Consider the following 26,089-nt stretch of genomic DNA (forward strand, 5'->3'; position numbering starts at 1 on the left):
GCATAGTTGCAATGATGGACAGAAGCTTAGGGTTGCATTGACAAAGGGATGGTGAATCTGTCGTTTTCGGGTGCTCTTAGTTTCTCATTTTTCCAATCTTAATTAAGCTCAGTTCTCCACATTTCCACAAGTTTGCTTTTTTTTTTAGTCCTCATGAAAATTCATTAGCACCTTAGTGCAAATTTCTCCCAATACAGTGGTACCTCAGTTTATGAACACAATTGGTTCCGGAAGTCTGTTCATAAACTGAAGCGTTCATAAACTGAAGCGAACTTTCCCATTGAAAGTAATGGAAAGTGAATTAATCCGTTCCAGATGGGTCCGCAGCATTTGTAAACCGAAAATTCGTAAACCGAGGTGTTCGTAAACCGAGGTTCCACTGTATATACACATTTTTGCAAAGCAGTTTTATATGTGCATTTATTTGCACGTATAATGCACAGTTTACCTTAATATACACATTTCAGTACACATTGCTTGTCTGAAGATCTGCATTACAACGTTCAGAGAACTGTGAATTTCGATGGGTGGCTGTCTTGCATTGTTCTGGAACGTGCAATTTGTGGGAATGTTCAGGGATGTGGGAGAGGCTATATTAATTCAATATAATCTTGCACTGGCAAGATCCTAAACTTAGCAGAGTAACATTCCCATTTAAACACAGCGAAATGTGGCAATCAAGTTCACTAGAACTTCTAAAACAATATATTCCTGGCATTTCCCCCTTTTATCCCTCTTAAAGAAAATACACGACACAATGCTCTTTAAAAGTATGAAAAGTGTTTACTTACAGACATCCTGAGATACAGCACAAACTCAAGAGGCAGGCTGGCTTAGAAAAAGTAATATATATACATGTGGAGTCTACTCATATGGAGTGAGACTCCCATTTTCCTCTCTTAGCTGGAAGCCGAGAGAGGATCTCTCACTAAGATGTGGCCAGTTTGAGGGCGTAGTCAAAAGAGAGAGAACATGGCCGCTGCCCTGTCCTTATATTTTACCTGGACAGGTTACGCCTGTTATGCAGAGGAAGTCCGTCCCAGATCAGTGGCAGGAAGTCCGCTGCTCACCTGGTCAGGTGTCCCTCCATGTGGTCACTCTAGGAAATGTTGTGACTTGACTGCTCCTGTTTTACTTCCCACACAAATTGCATAGCTCTGCCTATGCGTGTGAACTGAACCCATTTTATCCCTGCTCCTTGGCAATCAAAACAACTTTTAAGATACTACTTACGCAGGTCGGGCTCATCCTCTACATCCCTCCTTCTTCAAAAGAGGCAAAATGGTGAAAACCGATAAACATGCTGTTAAAGTAAGCCTGAAGAGATGAAAAACTGCCGAGGCATGCTTGCTCTTCCGCATGGTAAAATATTCCAAGCCCTTTAAGTATGCCTTGTTTATGCAATATGTTGATTTTCAGCATGTAACGAATCTTTTCAGCCTAGCTGTGAATGATAAGTTCGGGAGGCAGGAGAAACAGGAGAGATCTTTTCCAGTGTAAATGCCTTTATTAACAGGAACCACGCAATTGGCTAGAGTTAATAACATAACACTAGCATGCTGCTAAGTTACTTTTTGCAGGGGGGGGGCGGGATCTTGAAAGAACATAGCAGGGTAGTCTGCCGTATAATCTATTTTCTTTGATGGTTTAAAAAAAAAAGTTAGAATGCTTTCCATTATGACATGATACTTTTCAGCTATTCCAAATGTAGTGCTTGGTGTTTTTTCCTTTTCTTTTTTAAGTTATTGCAAGCTTTATACATAATTTCTATTCATATTCCCCGGGCACAGAAATGATTAATATTTTCCATGCCAAATAACTCTATTTTTTTTTTAAAAAAATATTTTTATTAATTTTCCAATTAAAACCAATTATATCACATTCAATATTTCAAATTATACACATATATATATCAATCAAACCGAATGTTATGCCAAATCATCTAAAGAATTTTTTATTTGGGTTCCCATGCTTCAAGAAATTGGGAATTCCTCGCCACTGTCCACTGCCGTCTTTTTTCTAAAGTTCAAATCGTCCTCCAAGTTCATAATAATCCAGATCTTCCCCTTACAGTCACATAGATGTTTTCCACTTTCATCCGATTGTTTCCCAGCTGCTGAGATAAATATCAAACAAAGTTTCACAGATGTTCTTTCTCCTGTGTGAGTTAATCAGTCCAGCCTCCCCATAAATCTTCTTAATGGAGCTCCCTGTTGCGTCGAAGCAGCACGAAGCAGCGCCATCTTAAAAAGCTCAAATCACTTTCGTTTTCTCTCATAGCCATGAAGATTTACGATCATTATAGAATTTACAGCTTTTCCAGGCAGGAGACCCAAACATCAAACCATAAACTCTTGGTAAATTAATGGATCTCCTTGCCCTATAGCTGAACTTAGCTTCAGGTCGCTGCTCCAATTTAAAGTGCGTCACAGCTCATAAATCCTCCGAACGCGTCCAGAACTCCTTCCGTCCGACTAGGGGGGGGGGCTTTTCTCATCGGCAACTCCACATCTTTAAAAAATATGCTCAGTAACAACAGTTATACTCACACAGTCTTTTGCTTCTCTTTCACTCCAAACAAGCCAGGACATCGCGTCCGGGAAGGTACGAGGCAACAATATGAAGAAAAAAAATAAAAACCATGCCAAATAACTCTAAATACTCTTCCCTATTGGTATGTAATGAAGATTATGTTTATGTAGCCCTTCCTATTCAGGTTCCCCCATCTCCCTCTTTTTTTCTTTTGCTCAAAAGAAATCTTCAAAAATAAAAGACGCTAACTTAGGGAGATGTTACATGCAAAACACATTACAAGGTCAAACCCCGTCTTAACTTCCTTTCCTTTTCATTAATGTTTTTAGAAGGAATCTTCCAGCTCTGAGGTGCTGAGTGCACTGGGATTTGATATGAAGATGTGACACCTCATCTTAAATTCCTTAACCACATTTCGTAAGTTGACAGGGATGTCAGGAAGTGTGCCTGATAAGGCTTGCTGTCTTCTCCAAGCTGACTAATCATACATGAAGTCTTGGCAAGAGATAACCAGGTTACAGTAGACCCAAAATGACATCACATCAACTCCATTTCATAACCTGTACACACCAGTGCCTATCACCACTCCAGGTTGCTAACATCCTTGACACACAAATGGTATTTTCAGTCTTGGATGTCCCTCTTTAACTCTGTATCTGTCATGATGGGGTAAATCAGGAGCACATTTGTCGCTAAATGTAAAGGACTATTAATTCCCCCGCACTTTGTCAGCCAAAGCATCATTTGCTTCTGTGCACCACCCAAGCCCTGAAATACTTGCTATTTGCATAACAGTTTGGTTGTGTTGAAATCAGCAGTCTTGGGAATAAATGGCAAAGCAGTGGTTCAAAATCCAGAACAAAATTCTTCCCAGAAAGGGGGGTGGGGGAGAGAGAGAGAGAACGAGAAAGAGAAAGAGAGAGAGAGAGAGAGAACAAACGACAAAGAGAGAGGGGAAGAGAAAGGAAGGAAGGAAGGAAGGAAGGAAGGAAGGAAGGAAGGAAGGAAGGAAGGAAGGAAGGAAGGAAGGAAGGAAGATTTACTGGTGCTTTAAATCTTGGAGAGTTGTTCATATCAATAATGAATTTCAAATAATTTATTCACTTCAGGAGTAAGTGTTGGCATACTGTCCTTGCAGCTGGTTTGTTGAGATAATTGATTTCCATATAGTTTAAAGATGGGGTGGGGGGTTGAGAAGAAATGTATGACGACTACTGTGGGTTTTTGATGGAAACCATGAATGCCGTATCAGTTTAATTATAGCTCCATCTTTAGCTGACATTGGTTCTTTCCTATTGGAATTAAAATATCCCAGCAACTTGAAATGGAAGAGCAATGAATTTTTTATGTCCTTTTTACCTAGCATGTATGCTAGCTCAGGGCACTGTTACAAGCAGACTTTGAGCTTCTCAACCCCCCCCCCTACTAGATAGTTAACATGGCATGCAAGACCAGTCTGTGTGACATAGATAACTCAAGGGGGAAGGAACAAAGTAAATGAGAGGTATTAGTGCTTGGATGTGAACCAGAGCAGGGGTGGTGGTGGAGAAATATAAATTCTTAGAACTTCTTGTTTCATTTCTAAAAATAGTTCCATGCCACCATTCCTCTCTCCCCCTCTTTCTGTGCATGTAAGTGGTAATCATATTCAGGAAATGAGATGTTCCCTTTACAGGTTCCTTTATCAATATGTAAAAGCGGGGAATAATTAACAAGATGTGCTACTCAACAAGGTCTATTAAGTGTCAACAAGCTAACCAAGGTGATAAAAAAGAGCCTTTTAGCCAAGATATTAAATGTGGCAAATATTGGGAAATTTGTATTCGTGTGTGTGTGTGTGTGTGTGTGTGTATGCGAGAGAGAGAGCTGGAGTGTGTGGTTTATTGATCACTCCGGTTCAGAGATGTTCTCTTAATAGGTCCTGCAAAAAGAAATACACTTGCTTCTCTCAATGCAGTTATACCCACATAGAAATGAAATCGCAGTTTCAAATGCTGAAAATGCAGAGAATCCAGCTCATAGAAATATAGGAAGCTGCCATACTGAGGCAGACTGTTGATTCATCTAGCGCACTATTGTCCACATTGATTGGCTGTAGCTTACCTGGGTTTTAGGCAAGGGACTTTACCAACTATGGGGCGACTATGGGGTTGTGGTGCTCATCTCGCTTTCAGGCCGAGGGAGCCAGTGTTTGTCCACAGACAGCTTTCCGGGTCATGAGGCCAGCAGGACTAAACTGCTTCTGGTGCAACGGAACACCGTGACAGAAGCAAGAGTGCATGGAAACGCCGTTTACCTTCCCACTGCAGTGGTACCTATTTATCTACTCACACTGGTATGCCTTCGAACTGCTAGGTTGGCAGGAGCTGGGACAGAGCAATGGGAGCTCCCCCCCCCCGTCACAGGGAATTGGACCGCCAGCCTTCCGACTGGCAAGCCCAAGAGGCTCAGTGGTTTAGACCACAGTGCTATCTGGAGATGCTGGGGATCGAACCTAGGAGCATCTGCATGCAAAGCAATTGCTCTGCCAATGGACTATGGCCCTTCCCCTGAGCTTGTATCAGGCTAACAGAATACTATCTCCATGCTCATCTAACAATGTTTCACATATCTGTGGGTGAATGCATCAGTTTGTCTCCAGCCTTTTCCACCTGAACTTCAGCAAGAAAAGTACAACCAGATAGCTAAGGAGCAATGAGATGGATTTGGGTGTTTGTGACCAGTAGCAGTATATTTGACAGGGTGCATCAGCAGCACTGTTCTGGCGATATTTGTTGACAGATTATGTATATATCAAACTTTTGAACTATTCTACCATGACTGGTGAAGAAGATTTAGAGAATTTGGATGCAATTTCTGATCATTTGCATTAGTCTATAGCAGGCATCCCCAAACTTCGGCCCTCCAGATGTTTTGAACTACAATTCCCATCTTCCCCGACCACTGGTCCTGTTAGCTAGGGATCATGGGAGCTGTCGGCCAAAACATCTGGAGGGCCGCAGTTTGGGGATGCCTGGTCTATAGATAGTGTATAGTGCCATTGTTATTGGCCAGGGATCCCCAAACTACGGCCCGGGGGCCGGATATGGCCTGAAGGACTCATTTATCCGGCCTGAAGAACTCATTTATCCAGCCCGAGGCAACCCCCGCCGCCTGCTGCCGCCACCTGCTCTTACCGGCGCAGCGCAACGCGGCTGCCCACTTCCAGGTCGCAGGAGCACCGGAAGTGCCAGAAGTGTGGTAAGTTTGGTGACCCCTGTTATTGACCATCGTGTTGTGTTATATTGTTCAACTTGTCTATATTGCAACACAGAGGTCTGTTTATGGACCCTGCCCTAGCAAGCAGAAGTGAGGCCAGTGTCAGAAGGGTAGCTCCACCCTGTCACACATGCCACTGTCTCTTGATGTTCCTCCTAAATAATGAACTGTTTGAAGTCAGTTTATCACTCAAATGTCAGCATTTCCTAAACAATGAGAAGAGGAGGAGGAGGAGGAGGAGGAGGAGGAGGAGGAGGAGGAGGAGGAGGAGGAGGAGGAGTTTGGATTTGATATCCCGCTTTATCACTACCCTAAGGAGTCTCAAAGTGGCTAGCAATCTCCTTTTCCCTTCAGCGAAGTGTGACTAGCCCAAGGTCACCCAGCAGCTGCATGTGGAGGAGCGGGAAATCAAACCCGGCTCACCAGATTACGAGTCCACTGCTCTTAACCACTACACCACAACAGGGCTGGGCGGTATCTGGTTTTCAAGATCGTGATCCATCACCAGCTAAACGTTGTGATATACTGATATATCACAGCATCTGAAAAGGATGGAGCTATGTAGAGGCATTGGCTGATTTCACTGTTTTTTTCGCACACTGTGATTTTTGCATCACACACACACACACACACACACACACACACACACACACACACCATGATTCACAATATATTGCCAGGTTAAAAATTATGAAACCAATATCATGATATGGATTTGAAACCAGCTTTGGACGATATATCGAGCAGCCTTAACACACACCATGACTCACGATATATTGTGTGGCCAAAAACTATGAAACCAGTATCACAAAATGCACTTCAAACTAGTTTTGGATGATATATCACCCAGCCCTAACAATGAGTTTCCGCTGAAGTTCAAAACAAAACAGTTGATTTTAGCAAAATAAAAAAATTCCTTCAGTAGCACCTTAAAGACCAACTAAGTTTTTATTTTGGTATGAGCTTTCGTGTGCATGCACACTTCGTCAGGTATCTTCGTCAGGTATCGTGCATGCACACGAAAGCTCATACCAAAATAAAAACTTAGTTGGTCTTTAAGGTGCTACTGAAGGAATTTTTTTATTTTGCTTCGACTCAAACCAACATGGCTACCTACCTGTAACTAGTTGATTTTAGGTCATATTTTGTTCCCTACTCACCACCCTCAATATAACTTCAAAATATTTCCACTAGGTGTTCATTGTATCCAGTTAGAAATCAATACTAGCAATACTAGCTTAACCATGTTGACTCCTTACAACCCTTAAAGGTCTTTCTTTATTGTTCTGGAGATTAGAGTAAAGCAGATGAATAAATATCTAACCTTATTGTCGTATACTGATTTGAAAACACTGGCCTAGAAGTTCAGGTGTAAAACATGCTGTCGGTTTTCTAGGGTTTTCCAGCATGAGCCAAACAAAGCAAACGAATATGTTAAAATAAAAATGATTTCAAGCAGGGAGGAATGAGAATATATCTGTGAGATCATAGGTAACAATCTAGTCATGAAACAAACATATGAAGGAAGTTGTTTGGGCAGTAAGAATTTATAAGATTAATTTAAACTAAGTGAAATGATGCATTATTAGGCAATGGAGCAGAGACTTCTCAAACCACAGTATCAACATATTTTTCTCTAATAAGTATGACAGTCATATCAATCTATCATTGGCATTCAACAATCTGAGTACCTGTGTACACAGATAGTTGAGCTGTACAGTTATTCACGTGTAACATTCAGTGAGTATACAGTCTGTGTACCAAGGTGCACAATAACTGAACTGTACAAATCTTTCGCACAAACACTTTTACTTGTGTACAGACAGCTTGCATCAGCGTGCAGTATATTCTTTAAAGCAAAAGGCAAAACCATCTTTGCATCACACCCATGAGATGTGATACATGCATGCATATTACTTGAACAACTTGATTATTACTTAGTTTGTAAGTGCAGTTCAATCACCTTGCCGACAAAGGTCCGTATAGTTAAAGCTATGGTTTTCCCAGTAGTGATGTATGGAAGTGAGAGCTGGACCATAAAGAAGGCTGATCGCCGAAGAATTGATGCTTTTGAATTATGGTGCTGGAGGAGACTCTTGAGAGTCCCATGGACTGCTAGAAGATCAAACCTATCCATTCTTAAGGAAATCAGCCCTGAGTGCTCCCTGGAAGGACAGATCGTGAAGCTGAGGCTCCAATACTTTGGCCACCTCATGAGAAGAGAAGAATCCTTGGAAAAGACCCTGATGTTGGGAAAGATTGAGGGCACTAGGAGAAGGGGACGACAGAGGACAAGATGGTTGGACAGTGTTCTCGAAGCTACGAACATGAGTTTGACCAAACTACGGGAGGCAGTGCAAGACAGGAGTGCCTGGCGTGCTATGGTCCATGGGGTCACGAAGAGTCGGACACGACTAAACGACTAAACAACAACAAAAAAGTGCAGTTCAGACATTAAACTGAGCAACAGCAGCACAGTGAGATCTATTTGAGACTCTGAACTTCTGCATCTTTATAGTTTTACTCAGCGGAATAGATTCTCAATAGCTATTTCACATATAGGGTACACCCACTATTTAGTTCCTTGCTTCAAAATGTGGGAAGCCAAGCTTGCTGCTTTTCGGGGCCCTCCTGCTCATTCTGCTGAGTGAAGCCCTGGACGTAAATGCAATTTGTCTTCCTATTCATGAATTCACTTGCTTTGATCTTCTGTATTTGCAGGTATGGAAATATTTGCTATCCATACTCAGTAAGCTCTCTTTTGTTTCTCATGTCGCTTTGCAAACTGGGATCCTGCAACAGCTATGTGAATGCCGTTAATCTGTATAAAATTCCTCTCTGATGGCTTATTAAAATGGGGGACACTATTGAAATCAGAATGCAGAACCTGATCAATACGTTGATGTGTCACAAATGACAGAGGGCTAATGTGCTACGAAAATGTTCATTGGTTTGTGGTCCTCCAGGGAGTACTACGAATCCACACAATGTTTGCGAGTGCTCAGTGTTGCATTTCAAGCACCAATTTCACTGATATCTGTGCAAAAAAAAAGAGGGGGGGAGAGAAAAAGCAACCCCTCATGTAGAGAGACAGGCAGTTCTCTTGTGACTGTCTGGCTGCCAAGGCTTAGGAAGAGAAAAGCATTCCTGTGTGGATCTGGAATAAATTATATGTAACAAACAAGCTCTAAATAAGTCTTTTTATAGTCGGTAGCACTGAGAGATTAGTTAAAAAACATGTGAGCTGCCAAATGAGCAGCCCATGCAGTTTCAGCCTCCTATTGACAGTGACCAGTCAGGACGTTGCGGGGAAGTTCATAAGCGAGGCTTGAAGGTGATATCTGCCCCCTGTTGTTAATCCTCTGCATCTGTCAGCCAGAGATATGCTTTCTCATAACATGGAGGTTGCTCTTGTGGTTATCATGGCTTGTACCCAACAATAGAGCTATCCTCCAGTGCCCCGATTCAGCAAGATTAATGCAACACATGCAAACAAGGCTTCTGCATGCTGATCACCTTCCTTGAAGATGTCCTACATGAGTAAAAAGATTGGGTGGCAGGAAACCTCCGGGGAATGTGTGCTCTCTTTGCATGGCATCCGGGATAATCAACAATTAGCATGGTGGGCGCCTTGGAGCTGGAAAAAGTGGCAGAATTGCTTTCCTGCCTCCATCTTCTAATCTAAAGTTAGGAAGACGGTGTGGGTGTGGGTGTGGGGGTGTATTCTTCCAGTGTGGTGTGGTGTGTCGGTTAGAGTGTTAGATTTGGACCTGGGAGGCCAGGGATCAACTCCCCACTCAGCCATGAAACTGACTGGGTGACCACATTGAGTCAGTCGCCACCTCTCAGCCTAACCTATGGGTAGGCAACCTAAGGCCCATGGGCTGGATGCGACCCAATCACCTTCTCAATCCGGCCCACAGACGGTCCGGGAACCAGCGTGTTTTTACATGAGTAGAATGTGTGCTTTTATTTAAAATGCATCTCTGGGTTATTTGTGGGGCATAGGAATTCATTCACCCCCCCCCCAATATAGTCCAGCCCACCACATGGTCTGAGGGACGGTGGACTGGCCCACGGCTGGAAAAGGTTGCTGATCCCTGGCCTAACCTTCTGTTGTTGTTGTGAAGATAATATAGAAGAGGGGGGGGGGGAGAAAGTTGCACACGACCCTGAGCTCCTTAGAGGAACAGTGGAATATAAATGCAGTAATAAGTAAATTAAAAATAAATAATTTGCTTCAGGTACAGGCGCTTCTAAGGCCTATAGTCACAGGGAACTGCCATATACCCAAAGTCAAATGATTTGCCTGTGTAGCCCAGTATGGCCTGTTCTTGTGGGAAAGTTGTGGATAGCATAGCTGCCAAGTCTCCCATTTTTCGCGGGAAACCCCCGTATTTTATTACTGTTTCCCGCTGTTATCCCGAATTGATTATATCCCGTAAATATCCTGTAAAGCTCCTGTCGGCGGCCATGTCCCGGCTCTCGGCTGTCTGCGCACATCTGTCATGCGCAGAAGCGATTTCTGGTGCCCAGACATGCAGACAGGGGCAGAGCAGCACCGGAAGTCGCTGCTACGCATGTCTGGACATGCGTAGAAGCGACCTCCGGTGCTGCTCTGCCCATGTCTGGGCACTGGAAATCGGGCAGCGCTGGCACAGGAAGTCGCTTCTACGCATGTCTGGACATGTGTCGAATCGACTTCCGGTGCCGTGCCGCCGCGTAGAAGCGACTTCCCGTGCTGCACCGCCGCTGATCCCAGATTTTTCAATCCGGGAGTTGGGGGGTATGGTGGATAGTAGGATAGGGATAGATATTATCACTCCTCACTCACGCTAGTGAGCAAGTATCAGAGCCCATTCCCTTGCACATTGCTGGAAGCAAGTTGATGGATTCTTTAGAATCATTTAAGTTAAGCAATCCAGGCTGACTTGTCCAGTCTGGATTGTTCCTGGTAAATTTGCCCTTTTATTTCCCTCTTAAAATAATAATGGCACAACAGTCTTGTTTAAAAGTAAGAGTAAAGTTCACAGCTGTGCTCTGTAGGTTACAGTAGAGAAATGTACCTTCTGGCTTCCATCCTCTGCAAGGATGAGCCATGTGCTGGCTAAAAGCCAGAAGAGAGGAAGATGGCTGTGTGGCTGCCCTTTTGGAGGGTCTGCTAGGGTCACGCCCATCTACCTGGTCACACACAGGGGGAGGAGGCTCCAGATCAGGTAGCTATGGAAGGAAGTCCTCCCTGTCTGGAGCAATATTCCCCTGTGTGTCCATTCTAGGTAACAGGAAATGTTGTATTGACTGCTTCAGTGGTGACACATCCCACAGTTCTGGCTGGCAGCAGCTCCATGGGCTTGGGTGAAGGTCCCTGCTCCTTCTTACTGAAGATGCTAAGGACCTCTTGCATGCAGAACACGTCGCCTACCACTGAGCTACATGATCCATCCTTCTTCAGACCTTTTCTGTTATAACAACATGTTGAAAGAAGGCCCTTCCTAGGGAAGACTACCCAACCTAATCCTTGGCCTCTGCTTCAGAAAGGTAGACAATGGTGGTTTGTTTTGTTTTGTTTTTTGGGCCCAGGGTCTTGGGGTTCCATTTCAGAATTTTGAAAGGGTAGGAGGTAATGACAAAGATGGACCAGGGTATCTGGCTGTTAACCAGAAGGTTGGTGGTTCAAGCCCACCGAGGGACGGCTGTCGGCAGGATTCATGCATTGCAGGGGTTGGACTAGATGACCCTTTTAAAATAATAATTTTAATTCAATTTTCCATATAAACAAACAACACATAAACAAACAGGGGAAAAAATACAAATTCTCTTATCTCCTTCTCTCAATTCGCTCTGCCAAGCTATGGCTTCCCTCCCTCCCGCCATTCGGCTTTGTTGATTAATCTTATCTCGCAGTTCCATTTACCCACATTATAAATCAGTTCGTAGGATTTATTTCAGTCCTGCAAGTGTCTTTAAACCGCTACAGTTCCTCTCCATATAGTCAATGAATTTACTCCATTCCTTTTGGTACTTTATATCTCCCTGGTCCCGGATCCCGCAGGTCAACTTTGCTAACTCTGCATAGTCTATCATTTTCGTCTGCCACTCCTCAATCGTCGGTATCTCATGTAATTTCCATTTTTGGGCTAATAAAGTCCTAGCCGCGGTTGTAGCATACATAAATAGTCTCTGGTCTCTTTTCGCTATTTCCTCTCCTAACAGTCCCAATAGAAAAGCTTCAGGTTTTTTAGGAAAGGTATACCTAAAAATCTTTTTCAGTTCATTATACTGTATATCATTTCCGAAAATCTTTTTACTTTTTCGCATGTCCACCACATATGGTAAAATTCACCATCTTTATCTTTACATTTCCAGCAAACTTGTTCTATACATTTTAGCTAATTTAACTGGTATAAGGTACCATCTATACATCATTTTCATTACATTTTCTTTCAAAGCGGTACATGCAGTAAATTTCAATGTTTCATTCCACAATTTCAACCACGCATCATATTCAATATTGTACCCAAAATCTTTTGCCCATTTTACCATCACATCTTTTGTCAACTCATCTTTTGTATACCATTCTAACAAGAGATTATACATCTTTGACAACAATTTCACTCTGCCTTCCAACAATTCCGTTTGGAATTTGGACCTCTTATCCTCAAATCCTAATTTCCTGTCATTTAACAATACATCATTCACCTGATGGTATTGTAACCATCCTGTCAATACCTCTTTTATTTCTTTATATGGTTTTAATTTCCATCCTCTATCTGATTTCATCAGAATTTCCTCATATGTGGCCCTCCTCCCCTCCATATTTAACTTTTTAACAGTCAGTACTTCTACGGGTGATATCCACCACGGGGTCTTTGTCTCTAACAGCATTTTATTTCTTTCCCAAACCTCATATAATGATCTTCTAATCACATGACTTGTAAAACCTTTATGAACCTTAGTCTTCTCATACCAGAGGTAAGCATGCCAACCGTATCTGTTGTTGTAACCTTCTAAATCTAACAAGTCTGTGTTGTCCAATGTTATCCATTCTCTTGGCCAACAGAGACAGGACGCTTCATAATATATCTTCAAATCTATAATAATAATAATAATAATAATAATTTATTATTTATACCCCGCCCATCTGGCCGGGTTCCCCCAGCCACTCTGGGCGGCTTCCAAAAAAACAGAAATTCTAAAATACAGAAATCCATCAAACATTAAAAGCTTCCCTGAACAGGGCTGCCTTGAGATGCCTTCTAAAGGTCTGGTAATTGTTCTCTTTGACCTCTAGTGGGAGGGCATTCCACAGGGTGGGTGCCACTACCGAGAAGGCCCTCTGCCTGGTTCCCTGTAACTTGGCTTCTCGTAATGAGGGAACCGCCAGAAGGCCCTCGGAGCTGGACCTCAGTGTCCGGGCAGAACGATGGGGGTGGAGACGCTCCTTCAGGTATACCGGACCGAGGCCGTTTAGGGCTTTAAAGGTCAACACCAACACTTTGAATTGTGCTCGGAAACGTACTGGGAGCCAATGTAGGTCTTTTAGGACCGGTGTTATGTGATCTCGGCGGCCGCTCCCAGTCACCAGTCTAGCTGCCGCATTCTGGATTAGTTGTAGTTTCCGGGTCACCTTCAAAGGTAGCCCCACGTAGAGCGCATTGCAGTAGTCCAAGCGAGAGATAACTAGAGCATGCACCACTCTGGAGAGACAGTCAGTGGGCAGGTAGGGACTCAGCCTGCGTACCAGATGGAGCTGATAAACAGCTGCCCTGGACACGGAGTTGACCTGTGCCTCCATGGACAGCTGTGAGTCTAAAATGACTCCCAGGCTGCGCACCTGGTCTTTCAGGGGCACAGTTACCCCATTCAGGACCAGGGAGTCCTCCACACCCGCCCGCCTCCTGTCCCCCACAAACAGTACTTCTGTCTTGTCAGGATTCAATCTCAATCTGTTAGCCGCCATCCATCCTCCAACCGCCTCCAAGCACTCACACAGGACCTTCACCGCCTTCACTGGTTCTGATTTAAAAGAGAGGTAGAGCTGGGTATCATCAGCATACTGATGGACACCCAGCCCAAACCCCCTGATGATCTCTCCCAGCGGCTGCATATAGATGTTAAAAAGCATGGGGGAGAGGACAGAACCCTGAGGCACCCCACAAGTGAGCGCCCAGGGGTCTGAACACTCATCCCCCACCACCACTTTCTGAACACGGCCCAGGAGGAAGGAGCGGAACCACTGCATGACAGTGCCCCCAGCTCCCAAGCCCTCTAGACGGTCCAGAAGGATGTTATGGTCGATGGTGTCAAAAGCCGCTGAGAGATCCAGCAGAACAAGGAAACAGCTCTTACCTTTGTCCCTAGCCTGCCGGAGATCATCGACCAGTGCGACCAAGGCAGTTTCAGTCCCATGATGAGGCCTGAATCCTGACTGGAAGGGATCCAAATGGTCCGCTTCTTCCAGGCGTGCCTGGAGTTGTTCCGCAACCACTCGCTCAATCACCTTGCCCAAGAATGGAAGATTTGAGACTGGGCGATAGTTGGCCATATTGGCCGGATCTAAAGATGGTTTTTTAAGAAGCGGTTTAATAACCGCCTCTTTCAGCGGGTCTGGGAAGCCTCCCTCATGGAGAGAAGCATTTACCAACCCGCGAAGCCCATCGCCCAGCCCTTCCTGGCTAGCTTTTATAAGCCAGGATGGGCAAGGATCAAGGAGACAGGTGGTTGGTTTCATTCGTCTAAGCAGCCTGTCCACATCTGGCATGGAGAATCTGGCATGGAGAATCCACCTCTCTCTTTTTTATCAATCAATAATTTAATTTTATTCTTGGTTTTTTCCCCTGCCAGACAAAATCTTCTGCCATTCTCTGAATTGTCCTGTCCCCTTTATTATTTGAATTGTTTGAAATAGGAATAACATCTTGGGCAACACATTCATGTTAATTGCAGCTATTCTTCCGAGGAACGACAACTTCATTCTATTCCATGTTTCCAGGTCTTTCTTTACCTCTTTCCACACTCGTTCGTAATTATCATTAAACAAGTTTATATTCTTTGCTGTCATTCATATGCCCAAATATTTTACCTTCTTGGCCACCTCAATTCCATATTTTTGTTGTAATTCTTCTTTTTCCTCCACTTTCATATTCTTGACCATCATTTTTGTTTTATGTCTATTCAATTTTGTTGTTGTTGTTTAGTTGTTTAGTCGTTTAGTCGTGTCCGACTCTTCGTGACCCCATGGACCATAACACGCCAGGCACTCCTGTCTTGCACTGCCTCCCGCAGTTTGGTCAAACTCATGTTCGTAGCTTCGAGAACACTGTCCAACCATCTCGTCCTCTGTTGTCCCCTTTTCCTAGTGCCCTCAATCTTTCCCAACATCAGGGTCTTTTCCAGGGAGTCTTCTCTTCTCATGAGGTGGCCAAAGTATTGGAGCCTCAGCTTCACGATCTGTCCTTCCAGTGAGCACTCAGGGCTGATTTCCTTCAGAATAGAGTCTATTCAATTTAAATCCTGCCAAATGTCCAAATCTCTCCATTTCCTCTAATGCTTCTGCAATACTCTCGCCAGGATTTTCTAAAGTCTGGACTAGATGACCCTTGTTTAGGGTAGTTTTTAATGTTTGATTCTATTTTTAATATTCTGTTGGGAGCCGCCTAGAGTGGCTGGGGAAACCCAGCCATATGGGCACGGTATGAATGAATGAATGAATGAATGAATGAATGAATAACAGCAAAGGATCCAGGAGTACCCGCAAGCTACGTACCCACTCCTTCAGAGGAAGTGTAACCCCATCACGAGCAGGCAACCTTCCTTCCATCCAGTCTAGGGAACCACCCACTAACAGCGCCTCAATCTTATCTGGATTGAGCTTCAGTTTTTTGGCTCTCATCCAGTCCATTACTGAGGCAAGACATTGGTCCAGCACTTCCACAGCCCCACCCACAGACATATTTCTAAGTCTTTCTGTTTATGGTTTTTTATGTATACATTTTTTTAAAAAAAAATGGTGCTTACATATTGCTTTATAGATGCTTCAGTGTTTTATGGAATTTCAATTTGCCATGTTTCTCATTAAAAAAAACCCCAAAGGTGGGATATGACTTTAAATCATAAGTAATAATGAATTTCCACCCAAATTGTCATGGCAGCACCATACTTGTGTGGTGGTGGGGAGAGCAACTGTACCTCTGTTTCTGAAGGACAATGGAATGCTTGCCTATCAACAGTTTACCACAGGGGACTTGTGAATTTCCCTCATAATCGGCTACATACCGTGTGGATAATACCAGGAGTGTCTCATCTCCTTTCCCACACAATAGCTGCTTTAATGTGACAGTTTCTCAATGACAAAAGGCCTATTGTTTGAACATTATATGTATTAAAGAGTTAAAAATCCACAGAGGGAGCAATCTTCCATTTATGCTGTAGGGCAGCAGGCTACGCTTTAATGTATCGATATTATAATAACAGAATCATTGTGGTGCTTTTATAATCTGACCTATCAAATATTTAAAGTGACTAGATAGCTTTAGGGAATGAAAATATATTTGCTTATTTGTACAGCGATTGCCAGGTACCATGGAACGCAACTTCCTGGGCAGGAGGGAAGGAAGCTGTACTCCCTTATAGTGCTGCCAGGCCAAATTAAAACACAAAAAACAAAACAGACACCTCTTCTTCCACACCTAGAGATTGCACTGGAAGGTTTGTGTAACTTGTTTAAATTTTCAGGAGGCTCTGCACACTTCTCCAGCCCACTGGTGTGAGCAGACTCTGAACCAGTTTCTCATGCCTTCCGTTCTTCATAGAATTGTAGAGTTGGGGGGACCCCCAAGGGTCATTTAGTCCAACCCCCTGCAATGCAGGAATCTCAGCTAAAGCATCCATGACAAATGGCCACTTGGCTTTAAAGCTCCCAAGGAAGGAGAGTCCACAACCTCCTAAGGGAGACCATTCTTCTGTCAAACAGCTCTTACTGTCAAATAGTTTTTTTCCTGATGTTTAATTGGAATCACCTTTCTTGTAACTTGAAGCCATTGGTTCGAGTCCTACCCAAAGTTGCTGTTGGCAGCTGGTTACCCCAGCAAGGCAATAGTTAAATCCTAACCTTATAGGTGATGTTAGAGACATAAAGGTAAAGGTAAAGGGACCCCTGACCATTAGGTCCAGTTGTGACCGACTCTGGGGTTGCAGCGCTCATCTCGCGTTACTGGGCGAGGGAGCCGGCGTACAGCTTCCAGGTCATGTGGCCAGCATGACAAAGCCGCTTCTGGCGAACCAGAGCACCACACGGAAACGCTGTTTACCTTCCCCGCCAGAGCGGTACCTATTTATCTACTTGCACTTTGACGTGCTTTTGAACTGCTAGGTTGGCAGGAGCTGGGACCGAGCAACGGGAGCTCACCCCGTCGCAGGGATTCGAACCGCCGACCTTCTGATCGAAAAGCCCTAGGCTCTGTGGTTTAACCCACAGCGCCACCTGCGTCCCTGTTAGAGACATACACAAGTCATATAAAAGTCTCTCTTTAGACCAGGGTGTGTTTTTTTTCAGGGGTGTGGAGAAAGCAAGCTGTCCCCATCACCAATATGCTTCCAGATGGCCAGGCCTGAATAACAAATACTTGACCCACCAATCCAACAAAGCCTGGCATCTGCCTGCCAAGAACTGAGGTCCGTGGATGAAGAACCTGTGATCCTCCAGGTGTTGCTGGACTCCATCCTAGGAGAAACAGGAACACAGGCAGATGCCTTCCAGTGAGTCAGACCAGGAAGCCATCTAGTTCAGTGTAGCTTGCACTGACTGGCAGCAGTTCTCCATGGTTCCAGGTGGGGGCATCCACAGTCCTACCTGGAGATGCTGGGGATTGAACCTGGGGCCATTTTTCTGATCTTTCAGTGGCCCATGAAGTAGTTGAATAGACAAGCAAACAGTAGAATGAATGGCAAAAAGATTGGCTAAAACAAAGTTCTCATGTCCCATTCACACGGGGACCAGATGCAGATTTATGTGATTTCAACCTGATTGCTGTGCCAAGCATCTTCAGACCATGCCCTGTCCCAAGAAAATAGGGGCTGTCCTTGATAAATAGGGATAATTACCTGCTATTGGCATACGGTACATCATTTGGCCCAGTGAGTCTCCAGTTGGATGGATCTGGAGCAGAGCCTCCGTTCCTCTACAATAAACCTCACATGAGGCCATCTGAAGTGAGCCTCAGAAGTTTTCTCTAAAATGAAACCCACTAAGTAAGCAGTTTTCCATTGGGTCTCTTCAGTGGTATGGGATTGATTAGGGTATTTTATATTCCCTCTTTGTTTATTTTGCAAAAAGTATACTTGGATAGCACACCATTTTATGCCAGCCTTGCTTTGCATTTTTACAGTCTGCTAATTAGACCATTTTAACTAATTTGTTTGCATTTTGCATGAGCAAGTTGGGCTTTTGGATTGACTAATGTAATTGCAGCCAGTTTCTGCCAAATACAAATTACTCTTTCTGGTGTGAGCTGGAGAGAAAAGTAAATATTTAATAGACATCAATACCCTTGCAGAATTTCTAGAGTGTGGCCTCTCTTTTTTTCCTATGGAAAAAGTTTAAATAATTTCTGTGGTGCTTGATTGCCATTTAATGTTCAGAAATTATTTTTTAATCTTTTTTTGTAAAATAATAATGAATTGAACGTTTTAGCAATTCCACGAGGGAAGTTGTTTCTGTACAACTTATGATTTTAAAATCCTGAGATGCTTTAAGATCGAGTTATTTCACATTTAATGTTAATGGGCACGACTTTTAAAGCAGAGTGCAGTTTTCTGGCACTCTTTCCATAGATTTGATTTGTTTGCAACATTTATAGTACTAATGTGGGACTGGATGATTTGTTTAAAACACACAGAGGCACACACAAACTTTCTCTCCTTAAGCTAGGGAAGCTTTGTCTACAGAACTTCCCAATATATAATTATATAATCTATAGGAACAGGCCACAGTAAAGCACTGTAATTATGTGAAGCTCTGTGTCTGCCTTCTTAAAGGCGATAATGATGATTATCTCTTGGTATTTTGTAATATTACCAAGCTATAACAAGGGGGAAGCTGCAAAAAAATCTTGTGGCATGGAGTGCTCTGGTTCACAGATTCAGTAAATCAGACATCCCCTAGTTCACAGTTCTTTTTTTTTTTATAATTATTTTTATTAAAGATTTTCTTAGATTACAAAGGTAGTGCAATGTCTCGGTTTTTTTTTTCATGCATCATTTTTACACATCAATTTTTAACTTGTTGAGACATTATGAGGAAGGGGGGAAAGGGGGGGAAAGAGGTAGGTGGGATGGGGAGTTGGGTGTGGTGGATTGCCGATGTTTCTGTTTTTCTTGATATGTGTAGGGGTTCGGCGTCAGCGTCGTTTGTGCAGGTTCTCTGTTGTTTGTTCGTGCTTCTTTGTTGGTGAGAGAGGTCAGGATGTGTCTTAGAATGTGGTTGTTTGTTTATGGTTGGCTGTGATGATCCTTAATTTCTTGCGTGAGTGGGGAGGGAGGGTGTTTTGATCAAGTTAGCCATATTGATTTGTATGCTGACGGTAAGTGTTTGTCATTGTCCTGTTGGGTTGTATAAGTGATGAAGGGGAACCATACTGGGGTGAAGGTGTCTTCTTCTGTTTGTCCCCGTGTCAGTTTCAGCTTACTGGTCAGTTTTTCTAGCAGGGCTGTTTCCCATACAACTTGGTACCATTGGTCCAAGCCCACTCCCGATAAGTCCCTCCAGTGCCTGGCTATGATGCTTCTGGTTGCTGACAACAGATGGATTATAAGTTCTTTATGATTTGCGTGAGCGTTGTTATCTTGAAAGATATTTAGTAAAACCAATTCTGGGGTAATTTCTAGCACTTGCTTAGTTATGTTACAAATTTCTTGCATGGATGTCTTCCAGAATGATTGAATTTTAGGGCACTCCCACCACATGTGGAGGTACGTGCCTGTGGAAGTGCATCCTCTCCAACATTTTGATGAGATTCCTGATCGTATTAGTGATAATTTTCGTGGAGTCAGGTACCATCTGTGAGTTAGTTTCAATGAGAGTTCTTTTCTTTTCATTGATATAGATTTGAAAGGGGGTTTCGACCACATTTTAGTCCATTGGGTAGGGTTGATTTCATATCCTATGTCATCCTCCCATTGTCGTTTTATCTTGTCCAGGGGATCTATGGGATTCTGAATCAGTATCTTGTAAATTGCAGATACCATCCCTTTTCCGTGTCCTTTTGGCAATTGGAGGAGGCTTTCGAAAGCTGTCAGGGGTCTAGTTGCTGCTGGTTTTACAGTTGGGTTGTTCAGAAAGGCATGTAGTTGATGTTGTGCTAACCAGGACATTGGGATGTCTTCTAGTTTGTCCTGTATTTCTTGTGGTGACAAAGGTTTGTTGTCTTTATAAAAGTCTATTAAGCGATGTAAACCTTTGGTTTGCCAGGTCTTCATCTGGAGGTTTTGTGCTGCATGATGGAACAAGGGATGGTAAGCCAGGGGAATTAATGGGGATGGGGATGGAGATAGTTTACTAGTTTCTGCTTTCCATGCTTTGAACATGGTTTGTGTGTATCTGTTGAGTGTTGTGGGAATCTTCCTTAATTTGTTTGGGAGAAATGGATATGCTGTGGTGCAGATATTTTCAATTGAGTCCCTCTCCAGATGTACCCATTGTTTTGTCTCGTCTTGTAGTATATATGGGATTATATGGCGTATTTGGTTGGCGTTGTAGTATGTTTCTATGTTGGGGATTCCCCATCCTCCTACTGAGGTGGGGAGGTGAAGGTATTTGGTGCCAATCCTTGGTTTTTTATGTGAGAAAATAAAAGAATGTAATTTTCCCTGCCATTTGCGAAGTTGGGTTGGGGGGATCCAGATTGGGAGGGTTTGGAATAAGTATGTCAGTTTTGGGAGGGTGACCATTTTGACGATGGCTATTCTGTCTGAAAGAGTGAAACTCATACTGTCCCATTTCTTTAGGTCTTTGTTTATTTGTCGCCACATGGGCTTGTAATTATGGAGGTATAATTTATTGAGGTTCTTGGTTATTTGTACCCCTAGATATCTGAATTTGGTATGACAAAGTTTTATTTTGGTGATATTAGTAAGTTCTTTTTGGATATGGGGAGGGGTGTTGAAGCACATGGCTTCTGATTTTCCAAAGTTTACCTGTAGGCCCGACACCATTGCAAATGTGTTGAGTTCTCTGATTAGGGAGGTTGCTGTATTTAATGGGTCTGATGTTGTGACCATCAGGTCATCTGCAAAGAGCCCTAATTTATAATTTTTGCCTTTTATTTCCACTCCCTTGATGTCTGTGGCTGCTCGGATTCGGATTGCTAGGGGCTCCAAAGCTAGGATGAATAGGAATGGAGACAGCGGGCATCCTTGTTTTGTGCCTCTTTGAATTGCTATGGTGTTTGAGTCCATATTATTAATTCTGCATTTTGCTGAGGCTTGGGAATATATTTGTTTGAGGATTTGTAGGAAGTTGGGGCCAAATTTCATGTTAGTTAGTACTGCTAATAAGTATTTCCACTCCAAGCAATCAAAAGCTTTGAGGATATCTAGGGACATAATTGTCAGTGGAAGTTTAGTTGCCTTACTGTGGTTGATTAAGTTTAGTAGTTTCCTGATGGGGTCTGTAATATTGCGACCAGGGACGAAGCCAGTCTGGTCTGGGACTATTAAATTGCCTAGAAAGATTTTTAAACGATTGGCCAATATTGATGTGAATATCTTGTAATCCTGATTTATTAATGAAATTGGGCGGTAAGATTCTACTTTGAGGTTGTCCTTTAATGGTTTTGGGATGGAGACTATTTTAGATTGATTCCATGTTTTGGGAATGAGCCCCCCTTTCATGATATCATTGAATAGGCGTATCATGTAGGGCATCAGGGGTTCTTTGAATTTTTTATAGAATTCTGCCGTGAAGCCGTCTGGGCCCGGGGCTTTATGTGGTTTCAAGTTTTTAAGGACCGTATCTATTTCCTCAGGGGTGATAGGGCTGTCCATAAATTCCTGTTCCTCGTTGGTTAAGGTGGGCATGGTCAGTTCTGCCAGGAATTTTCTAATTCCCTCCTCAGTTGGGTTGTGAGAAGTGTACAGATTGGAGTAGAATTCTGCAAATTCAGAGGTTATTTCTTTCGGGGGAAATGTCACGTTGCCGTCTTTTTTGGCGATGCAGTGTATTCTTGTTTTAAGTGCTTTTTTCCTGCATCTATTTGCTAATAGTCTGGAGTTTTTCCCTCCATACTCATAGAAGCGCTGTTTAGAATATAAAATATTGATCATTGTTTTGTTGATTTCTAAGGAGTCTAATTCTCTTCTCTTTTGTTCTAGAAGTTTAAGTAGTTTTTTGGAACCTGTTTGTTTGTAACGTGATGAGAGGGCAGTGATGTCTTGTTCTATTTTGTTAATTTTTGAAGAGGTTTGTTTTTTAAGGAGTGCTTTCTCTTTTATGCAAACTCCTCTGGTCACCGCTTTCATAGCGTCCCATAAGAGGGGGGTATTTATATTGTCTACATCATTCTCCTTAAAATAGTTTTGGAGAGTTTTTGTGATACTTGCTCTAATTTGGGTGTTTGTGGTTAGAATGGGACTGAAAGACCATGATGGAGTAGTTTGCGTTTCTTCACCTATTTTAACAGTGACTTCTACTGGGGCATGATCTGTGATTTTGATGCTGCCTATGTTTGTTGATTCTACCAAGGGGATCAGACCCTGTGTGAGCAGGATGCTGTCCAGTCTGGACGTTGTACCATGACGTCCGGACTGGAATGTGTGGGTGATGTCTCCCGGGTTGTGTTCGCCCCAAATGTCATAAAGACCCCTGTTTTTTAACATTTTTAGTAACTTGTAAGAAGCCTTAGTTGTTTGGGAGGGAGGGTTGAGGAGGGTTGCCTGTGAGTTTACAGGATGTGTGTTTTCCAGAGTTATGCCCTTAATATTTAAGTTAAGGTCGCCTCCTAGAATTGCTTCCCCCTCAGAGAAAGAAAGGAACTTGTTTAGTGTTTTTTGAAAGAATTCAAGTTGTCTCGAGTTAGGGCCATATAATGAGCCGATTGTCAGTTTAATTTTGCCATCTAGTATTCCTTTAATGAAAATGAATCTACCTTTTTTGTCCTTTAGGACTGTTGTGGCGTTGAAATTTAAGTCCCTACTAATTATTACAGCTACTCCGCGGGCCTTTCCTGAGCCTTGTGCTACCCATTGTTGACTAAAACGAGGGTCATTCAGGAGTTTGTTCCCTTTGGGTGGGTTGTGTATTTCTTGTAGGAAGGTGATGTGTGGTTTCATGGTATTTATGTATGAGGTGATACGTTTTCTCTTGATTGGGTTTCCCAGCCCCCTCACATTTAGTGTGATTGCTTTTAAGCTAGCCATCTTGTTTATTTATTCTGTAGGATGGTTCCTTGCCAACCCGTTTGGGTTGTCCTATGTCCCTCACTTCGTGTCGTGTATTGAACCATTGGAGTTGCGCTGACTTATGATGTGGCAGGTGGGGGTTCAATGGGATCAGAATTAGAATCGGGTTAAAGAGTGGGAGGTAAGTTATAGAGGGTTTCCTATATGTAGTTATATAGGTGTTCGTTTGGGGTATTTTGGACCTTTTGGCGATTAGCCGGTTGGTCCTTGGTCTCGGCTGATGTGAAGGGCTGTACTCAAGGACAGGCCTTCCCCTTTGTCGTTTGTGACAGGGGGTGATCAGCGAGACGGTGTAGAGTGGTTTTATAATGGTAGCGTCAGGTATAAGGTTCGTGAGCAATGTTGCCAATGTTAATAGCAACATCACTGATGTGTTAGAGTGTGTGTATGTGTTGGCGCGCTCTGGTGCCACCATGTTGTTGAATAGGTATCATGTTTTAGCCTGATAGTGAGTTGTGTTATGGATGTTGGGGGAGTTGTTTTTCTCTTGTTTGGTATGAAAGGGATACTGGAGATATAAGTTGTGGTTGATGGGGAATGTGATTGAGGTTATCTGGACTGGTGTTGGGGTGGGGTTGGGATGGGGGTAGGTTCTATGGAGGGGTGGTGTTGGGTGGGATATTGATGATGTTAGTTATGTTCAAGGCCTATGGGGAGGGGGGGGAGGGGAATCACCAGTCTTGCAGTTCGAGATGTTTTCCAGTTGCCTCATTCAGCTATGGTTGTTGTTGTAGTAGCAGTAGTAGTAGTAGGGTTGTTCTTCAGTGATGTTTTGGGTCGGTTGATCATGGTTTGGCGTCCTGTGGAGAATGTTCGGTAGAATGATTTTGTGCGCGATGGTAGATGATTGAATCGGCGAGTCTTGACGTATTGCTTCTGTTGTCTCTTTCCCCTCTTTACTTCCATCCATTCATGTACTGTTGTTCCATTTTCTTGATCTCGGCTGTCACTTGGTAAGTCTTTCTGTTGCTGGTTCGATGGAGGGTCGAGCCCAAGGTTCCTCAATAGTTGTTGGGTTTCCGTTTCGTTGGTAGCCATGTATTGCGTTGTATCGGTTGCCACGATGAGACGGAAGGGAAAGCCCCAACGGTACCGAATCCCTTTCTGCTGAAGAAGCTGAGTGTACGGACGTAGGCTTTTCCTCCGATTTAGGGTGTCCTGGGATAGATCTTGCAGGACCAATATGGAATTGTCTTTGTATCGGAGGTTGGTTGAGTTCCTGAGGCTGTTCCATATCTCCTCCTTTTTTCTGTAGCGTGAAAAGCACACTATGATGTCTCTTGGGTGGGCACCAGGTTTTGGCAGAGGTTTTAGAGCTCTGTGTGCCCTTTCCAGATCGGATACCTCGAGTGTCAGATTTGGGATTGTATCTTTCAACCAGCTCACAATTAGGTCTGCTGGGCTTTTCTCCTCAGCTTTTTCTGGGAAGTTGCGGAAGCGGATATTGCAGCGTCTGTTTCGGTCTTCGATGTCTGCTTGTTTAATTCTCAGTTCTTCGTTTTCTCTTTCCAGTTCGCACAATTTCTCATTCATGCGTGTGGTTTCATCCCGGTATTGCTCTATTGTTCTTTCTTGCAGTTGATTCTTCTTTTCTAGAGCTTCCACTCTGGAGGTAAGATTGCTGATTAGTAGCTGTATAGGGGTCGTTGCGTTTTCCACTGCAGCTTCCAATTTACTTGTCATCCTCTCTTCCATTTCTCTTAGGTGTTGTAATATTTCATCATTTTGAGGAGGTGTTGCGGTCTCAGTGTTTTTTGTCATCTTTTTAGTTGGTGACACCTTCATCTCCTTGACGTTTTTGGTTTGAGGTTTGTTTGGCATTCTCTTGGAGTGGGACGTGTTGCGATTAGAAGTTATGGCGATGATGATTTCTGGGTGTTGGATAATGGATTAATCAGGCGTTGTTGACTGGTGGCTTCTGCAGAGCGTTCAGTTTAGGCAATCATTTGTGTCATGCCTTGGCAATGTTATAAAGACTTCTCTGAGGTTGTCGTGTTCGCCTCAACAGTGCTGTCAAAGCGGTGGTCAGGTACTCAGAGAGGCGGGTAGACCAATGGACAGATAGACAAAAAACAAAAAACAAAAAACAGGTGAGAGCAGACAAACAAACAGGTGGGGAAAAGAAAGAAAAAAGAAGAAAAGGGGGGGGGTTCAATTCAGAGACGAGCAAAAGAGCACTCCAGCAAGCAAAGAAGGTATAAAACAAGAGTAGGGGTGGGGGGGGGGTGAGAAGTGAGGTAGGAGGGGGAGATAGGGAAGAGATGATTAAAGGGGAAATTGAGTGACTGGGAAGGGGTTTAAGGGGAAGGTTTATGTATTGGAATGAGGGGAATAAGATAAAGGTAAAATAGGGGTGTTTGTTGTAGAGGGAGGTGATAGATGGGAGGAAAGGTTTCCCTATTGGAGACAAGTTGATAAACAGACTAGATGGAGGGGTTCGATTTAAAAAGAAAAAAAGAAAAGAAAAGAAAAGAAAGGGGGGGGGGAGAAGGGACCGAAAAGGAAAGAGAGAGAAAGAACAGAAGACAAAGGTGGAGGTGGGAAGTAACAAGTGGAATGGAAGGTAAAAATAAGGAGAGGCTATGTAGGGAGGGTTAAGTGTCTGGGGAGGGTTTTAAGGAGTATTATGCAGTGAAGAAGAAGGAATAATATGAAGCTAAGGTAAAAAAGGTTAGGAAGGGTAGAACAACAGCTTTAAAAAGGTAAAAACGTAGTAAAAGGACTGGGAACTTGGGGGGGGAGAAGACGTTGGTATTGTCTTTGTTTTGTTATTTTTTAAAGGATTGAAGTGTATGCAAAGAGTGGGTGGAAGGTGGAGGGGGTAAATGGTAATAATACTAAGATA

At 43.3% G+C, this 26,089-nt stretch overlaps 1 protein-coding gene across 1 annotated transcript; it reads right to left on the minus strand.

The window, feature by feature from the left end:
* Positions 1–22,661: 22,661 nt before the first annotated feature.
* Positions 22,662–25,844, minus strand: LOC148686377 (uncharacterized). Its single transcript, XM_088666757.1, has one exon. It carries the CDS (start codon positions 25,063–25,065, stop codon positions 23,953–23,955), a length of 1,113 nt encoding a protein of 370 aa, XP_088522883.1. The 5' UTR covers positions 25,066–25,844; the 3' UTR covers positions 22,662–23,952.
* Between the last annotated feature and the right edge of the window lie 245 nt (positions 25,845–26,089).

Source organism: Zootoca vivipara, chromosome 3, assembly GCF_965207765.1.
Source record: "Zootoca vivipara chromosome 3, rZooViv2.hap1.1, whole genome shotgun sequence".
Lineage (NCBI taxonomy): Eukaryota > Metazoa > Chordata > Lepidosauria > Squamata > Lacertidae > Zootoca > Zootoca vivipara.

Bases quoted from the DNA above. Each gene is read 5' to 3' on its own strand.
- LOC148686377 (XM_088666757.1), bottom strand. From the start codon at position 25,065: ATGCCAAACAAACCTCAAACCAAAAACGTCAAGGAGATGAAGGTGTCA.